Source organism: Penaeus japonicus, unplaced genomic scaffold (assembly GCF_977035675.1).
Source record: "Penaeus japonicus unplaced genomic scaffold, GWHDUDI00000001_assembly GWHDUDI00000003, whole genome shotgun sequence".
NCBI lineage: Eukaryota > Metazoa > Arthropoda > Malacostraca > Decapoda > Penaeidae > Penaeus > Penaeus japonicus.
In genome coordinates this window covers 25,439,966-25,447,465 of record NW_028234405.1, presented here as the reverse complement: position 1 = coordinate 25,447,465, position 7,500 = coordinate 25,439,966, and the positions used below count along the sequence as shown (strand labels likewise).

Genomic DNA, 7,500 nt, shown 5'->3' with positions numbered 1-7,500 from the left:
AAAAATGACAGTATAGATAATGAAGATATCATTAATGCTAACGATAAGATGACAATAAAGATGACAAACAACAGCATTGTTGATGAAAATGATAATGACAGTTATAATGATGATGATGATTATCATAATTAATGATGGTGTGGTGATGGTGATGTTAGCATTGATGATGATGATACCTATGGTATTAACAACAATATTGAAAACTAAAATAACAATGGTACATATATTGCCAATACTACTGCTGCTGCTACTACTAATGCTTATGACGATGGTTATGATACAACTACCACTACTACTGATAATAATGATGATAATGATGATAATAATGATATTGATGATGAAAATAATAATAATGATAATAACAATGATAACAGTGATAATAATAACAATAATGATGATAATAATAATGATAATAATAATAATAATAATAATAATAATAATAATAATAATAATAATGATAATGATAATGATAATAATAATAATAATAATAATAATAATAATAAAAATGATAATAATGATAATAGTAATAATAATGATAAGAAGAAGAAATAATGATAACGATGATAATGATAGTAATGATGATATTGATATTAATAACAATAACGAGCACAAGATGAGAAATACTGTCCTTAAGGCAAATCAGGAGCTTGGGAAAGATGAAAATGGGGTTTCCTTCCGTAGAGAATAACACGTCCATACAGGGCTTATTTGGTTATTTGGTTATCGGATTAATTCCTGCTACCTCCAGATATTGTCTTTTATACTTACTTTTTCTTTCTTGTTCTCTCTCCCTCTGAAGCCCTCTTTCCCCTTCCCTCTCTCTCTCTCTTTCTTCTCTTTCTCCCTCTCCCTCCCTCCCTCCCTCTCTCCATCTAACTCTCAACCTCTCTCTCTCTCTCTCTCTGTCTGTCTCTGTCTCTCTTTCCATCTATCTATCAACCTCTCTCTCTCTTTCTCTCTCTTTCTCTTTCTCTCCATCTATCTATCAACCTCTCGATGTCTGTCTCTGTCTCCCTTCCCATCTATCTATCAATCTCGCTCTCTTTCTCTCTCTCTCTCCATCTAACTATCAACGTCTCTCTCTCTATCAATCTATCTATCTCCATCTATCTATCAATCTCTCTCTCTCTCTCTCTCTCTCTCTCTCTCTCTCTCTCTCTCTCTCTCTCTCTCTCTCTCTCTCTCTCTCTCTCTCTCTCTCTCTCTCTCTCTCTCTCTCTCTCTCTCTCTCTCTCTCTCTCTCTCTCTCTCTCTCTCTCTCTCTCTCTCTCTCTCTCTCTCTCTCTCTCTCTCTCTCTCTCGCTCGCTCGCTCTCCCATTCTCTCTCTTTCTCTCGCTCTCCCATTTTCTCTATCTCTTTCTGTCTCACTCACTCACTCTCCATGCTACGTGTCCTACATCATCTTTCATAGTTTTTGATGATTATTTTCTTTACCAATCCGAATAATTGCATTGGCGTGGTGTCAAGCTTTGGTGCATTGGGCAGATGGTCATAGCATTCTAAAAAGCATGTAACAAGATTATATCTATTAGTACATCAGTTGAAGAAAGAAAATGATGTAACCCTACTATCCCGAAGAATTTTACAGGTGTGGGCAAGCGTTCCTATATTCAGCATATCGCCATAGCATGATATTAAATTCCAAGTTTAGAATGAAACATTACCAGGTGCGATAAAATAGTTAAATTGTTAGTGAAACCGGGCTGAGTACAACCGTAGAGTTATTTTGCATGCGACACCTGAAACCATAGATTGCCTTGTGATCGCCACACCAAAGATTCGTTGTGGTTTACAGATCTAGAAGCCATCACAATTTTCATTTCCATTACTCTAAAGCTCATTACTGTCACCTATATTTGGACTATAGTAATATTCTAACTTATTATTGTAAAATTCATTACTTTCACATTGTTATATCGCTGTTATCACCACCGTTTCCCTGTTCACCATCATCATCTTGAGAACACCATTTACTTATCATCTTATTTGACCTCCATTATCGACAAAATCGTTTTTTTGTAAAATATATTTATTACGTTTTTGGTTTTGAAATTACTTTTCCATTACCGACATCAAAATCATATTCATCCTCATTACCACAATAATTTTAATACCTATATTCACAGTAGTCCTTATGAATACTTTACGCTGTCACATTCCATTGAGTCTTCCTTATCGATGTTGTTTGCATTATCAAATTCACCAAACTTGAGACGAACAATTTACACCATTCCATCCGATTGAATTACAGTCATAGGTTTTGCCATTCTTTATCAAAGGTATCAAACATTTCAGAAAGATAAAGAATCTATCATGCAAATCAACGGAGCATGAGTGAACAGTCAAGGAAATAGAACCCGCCCCCAAGCGCGCTCGTTCAAAGTGTCGAGTGAGCCTCTCTCTATGTTCAAATGTCTTGCAAGTCAACAGGAAAGGCTTTTTCTCTCCCTCTCTCTTGCAACCGCTAAGCTGCAACAGCTGCTTTCAAAACTCCTCATTCGTGTGAGTTTCGCCAAAGACCTTCGCATCGATTTTTTCTTCTTTTCTTTTTTTTGGTCTATCGGAATGTTTCATTTAAACCTCTCTAGAAAGAGATGAGGCGAGACGAAATGCAGAAGAGAAAAACGCGGAGAGAAAAAATGCAAAGGGAGAAGGGAGAGAAAAGCTGTGAATGTTTTACACGCGGATGTCCTGCTGCAGTAGGGAAGAAAGCGGCTGAAAAGGCGACGGGATAAAAATCTTCGACATATAATTGAAGGTTTTGAAATCACTGTAACGATGGAATGGTTTGCGTACTTTGATTTCTTGATCCTTGAGTATACTGAGGAATTAGAAAGCATTAGCATATCATCTCGTTTTACTATAAGCGAAATACTCTGTGGTGAAAAGTAGTCAAAGTAGCAAGACTGATCACCATAGAGTAACACCACATGCGAACACAAACACACACACACTTATAAGCATCTACGCCCACCCACTCACACCCACACTCACTCACACACACACACACACACACACACACACACACACACTCACAGCTGTTTCTGTTCATCCCAGGATCAAGAAGACAAAATGCCTTGCAAATTTCCCGCCATAGCCCTTGCGAAGCAGTGATTTTCGTTAACGAGATCTTAAGATAAAGCAATAGTATTTTTCATTTTTATCCTTCCCTTTCGACACTTTTGTAAAAACGTATTATGAGAAGAATCGTAATGATGACCATGATAGTAAAAATAACGATGATAATGATAAAAATAACGATTGTGTTCGTAATGATGATGATAATGATAAAGGCGGTAGTAATATTGACGATAAAATTGATGATGGTAATAATGATTATCATGATAATAGTAACGACAATAAAGATAATGATAAGATAAATGATAAGGATAATGTTGATATTAATGAGGATGATTATCATATAACGATAATTAGTTAATGCTGAAAATAATATTAATGTAGATAGCAACGTCCTTACTAATAATGATAATAATGATAATAGTAGTTGTAGCAGCAATAGTAGTAATGATAATGATAACATAGTGATGTCATATGATATTGCAATAATGATAATAGTATTAATAATGATAATAACAATGATAAGGATGATGATAATCATCCTTATCATTATTATGATTATAATAATGATAATGATAATAGTAATTATAATCTTAACCATCAAGACAAGAATGTCAAAAGCAAAATAAATATAGACATGGAAGAAAATATCATCATCAGCATTATCAGAAGGATAAAAGTATTTCTAATAAGTGGATCCGGTGGCCACATAATCAGCAAAGGAATTACTCATTCCATACGCCAGTTTCACACGGCGGCCGCGCGGAGGCCAGGTCAAATAAGGCGCTGCTCGTCGAGTGTTTGCGAGGCCGAAGGTGTCTCGATGCGTCAACACGGGAAGAAAAACCATTACTTTTCCGTAGCTTTGGACTTTTTTCTTCTTTTTTTCTTCTTTTTTCTATTTCTTTCTTATCTTTATGTTTTCATAGATTTTTTTTTTATTTAGTTTTGTTTGTCTTTTGTATTGTTTTTGTTTTTCTTTTCATTCTTGATCCTTTACTATTTCGAATTTGCTGTTCTTTTCCTATTCCTTTATTTCCTTTTAGTTTATCATTTCTCTGCAATGCTTCTCTTTATTCTTACCCGTTCTCTTGCTCTTTATTTTTCTGCAGACTTCTCTGAACATTAGGCATTTATCACACACACACATATGTGTGTATATATGTTTATACATACATACATACATATATATATATATATATATATATATATATATATATATATATATATATATATACATACATATATGTACACACACACACACACACACACACACACACACACACACACACACACACACACACACACACACACACACACATATATATATATATATATATATATATATATATATATATATATATATATATATATATAAACATATATATAAACGCCCACAGAAAACACTCCAACCCAAAGCTAACAGGCGGAAAGTCCTCTTCCAAAGTGACCTGGACAGCGTGCTGACAGCGGCGCGGGGACAGAAGGCCGGCAGACGCCCGCACGAACAGGTGTCGCAGCTCACTCAGGGCGGGGAGCCAGGTCTCCGCCGGCGTGCGCTCTTAAGGATAACACACGGCCGCCGGTCCTTTGCCATGCCATATGGGGCCCAGGCGTGTCGCTGCTTGTGCTTGCGGGGGGAGGGGGGAGGGGTGGTCGTTCTTCTGTTGCTGTCTTTGCTTTAGTTTTCTTTCCTTTCAGTTATTTAGTTTTGGTTTCTTTTTTGTGGGGGTGGGGGTCGGGGGAAGGGTGGAAGGTTGTGTATATATATATAGATTAAATATGTTAAGTTTGTTCTTGTATTTCTCTCGCTTTTTTCTTTCTTTCTCTCTCTCTCTCTCTACCTATTTATCTCTCTCTCTCTATCTCTTTCTCTGTCTCTCTCGTTCTGTTTCTCACTCTCTCTCTCTTCCTCCCTCATAGTTCACTCTTTTGTCGCCTGCTGTTCATCCTCATTCCCTTCCTTCCTGTCCACCATTCATTAATCCATTCCTCTTCTTGATATCCAGAGCTTCACCTAATCCCCCGTCCCACATGCAGCAGACAGTCGCCGATCGAAGCCAACCTTTGAGATGGTCACCTTGCGTAGCATGAACTTGAGGTGTAAAATGTTCCGGCAACTCTGGAAACAAGTGGCCATTTGGCCGAAATACTTGGCCGAAACACTTGGCCTAAACGCCAATGCAGGACTTTGATTGTCTGGTCCTCAAAACACTTGCCCTTAAGACAAAGAGGTCCGTTATATACATGGAGCGGCTTGTGACTTACCGATGATAGACTTCGTTTAGACTACGACTGCATCAATAGGAGTCGACCGATTTGTAGCTTAAGGGAACTTTATTTTACCATTTGTTTTTTCTTTCGTTTTTTTCTTACTCCTTTTTTCTCCTATATTTCTTTTACTCCTTTCTTCTCCTTACCTTTCTTCTTCCTTGGTTGGTTTCTATTGGAATGCAATCTATGCAACAAACACGACACTTTTAACATGCGGCAAAATGCAAAGGCGAAACATTCCTGCAGAAAAAAACAATATTCTTTGAAAACACATGCTATCCTATTAGATGAATCATCTCTAAGGTAAAAACAAATAGAAAAGGAAGAATAAAACAACAACATGTATGTGCGTGCGCGCGTGTGTGTGTGTGTGTGTGTGTATGTGTGTGTGTGTGTGTGTGTGTGTGTGTGTGTGTGTGTGTGTGTGTTGTCAAGCTTCCCTTTCCCTCTCTTGCCCCCCGGCCGACGGGCGTCTCAAGCCCCGCCCCTTTCTCCTTGCAGATGCCGTGCCGGAGTTGAGAAGCGACGACCTGCTGCGTCTCCGCGCGTGGCTCCTGCAGCTGCCCGGCCTCTACCCGAACGCGGCGGGGGCCTCGCCCTCCTCCTCCTCCTCCTTCTCCTACGAGCTCATCGGGTCGCCCTCCAAACGCCAGGTCAGAACGGACGCCGGGGACTCCTGGCCCTTGGTTTGGGCCCCTATGGGGAGGGGATCTGGGGAGGGGGGGATAAGGTTTTCGAGAGTTTTCATTCTATGGGTAATGAGAAGTATATGTCAATTCATGAATTGTACGTTTGATTAATTTCCTCTTCAAATAGTGTGTTTTAGAATAAAATGCTTATCTAGATCGAAAGAGATAAAAGCACAAGTGACTTAGAAGTTCGAGTTAATTATCGCCAAGGTAACAATTAGGAACTTTTGCCTGACGAAGAACACTCATCGGCTTCCAGTCCACCAAGTCAGCTGTCACGGGAAGGCATTTACTGCTTCTCTTGCCTCGAGTCTCAATGTGAGGGAGAGACAGGAATGTCTTTTCCTCCTTCGGTTCTTATCATTTTTTTATGTATTTGAAATAATCCCAAAATAATTTCAGCATCGTCTACACACGTTTATGGCTGGATATTCATGTATTCACTGTATATCTGGGACGTTGGCTATGTACTTGAAAACTGTTTAAGCAATGAGCTGGGAAACTGAACAGCGGACCGGACAATTTCTGAGTTAAGGAGAAAGAGGAAAGAGGAAATGCGTCCTTATTGCTTGAACTATTCTGTAAAGAGGTGGAGGATATTGTAGTTAGTTCTATGCATTTCATTTGATGCTCTTATTTCATGTAATAAGTACAACCAACACACACTTACATACATTGAGATATAGCAACAAATAAGCACATTAATACATGCACATACACATAAAAAACAATTCAAATCCCATAATCACACACACTTATACCACCATTCATCACACACACACACACACACACATACACATACACACACCCATTCACGGACACGCACACACACACACACACACACACTCGCACACACATTTCTCCTAACGATCACAAGCCCAAATTCGCATCCCTTGACGAGTGCTATGACATGCGAACCATCAGACACAAAGCGCCGAGCCCCGAACTGTTCCCAGTGTCAATGAGAACCTCTTGCATCAAAGGTTAATAGAGTTTGTGATCCATGTTGTCTCGAGTTGCGGTGAAAGCACGGGGTGTGTATGCGTGGGTGTGTATGTGTGTAAGCTTGTGTGTATGTGTGTGTGTGTGTGTGTGTGTGTGAGGGAGTGTATGTGTGTGCGAGGGTGTATATGTATGTGTGTATGGATGTTTATGCGCCTGTAAGTGTGCGTATGTGTGTGTGTGTGTGTGACTCCTCCCCACCCCATTCTCCACCTACCTTCCCCAGCCATCCCACACACACACACACATACCCCGCGGCAGGGAAGTCACTTGTTCCCCCTACTAACCTGTCACCTGTAGAGCCAAGGCGACCTTCTTGATTCAGGTTGGAGTGTTGCGCTAATGAGGAGGCGAAAGAATAGAATACACGTGACAAAGGATATGTTGATGCGGCGTGGTCTTGGCCAGGGTTATGTCTATTAGTGTTTTTTTTTTCTCTCTCTCTCTCTCTTTATT

General features: G+C 39.3%; 1 protein-coding gene across 1 annotated transcript in view; it reads left to right on the top strand.

Moving 5' to 3' along the window:
- The window catches only part of LOC122243114 (uncharacterized), a 35,087-nt gene that overhangs the window by 7,156 nt on the left and 20,431 nt on the right, over positions 1–7,500 (top strand). Inside the window, exon 2 of the mRNA XM_086534478.1 lies at positions 5,855–6,006. Coding sequence (XP_086390604.1) covers positions 5,855–6,006 — 152 coding nt within the window. The remainder of the gene's footprint in view (positions 1–5,854; positions 6,007–7,500) is intronic.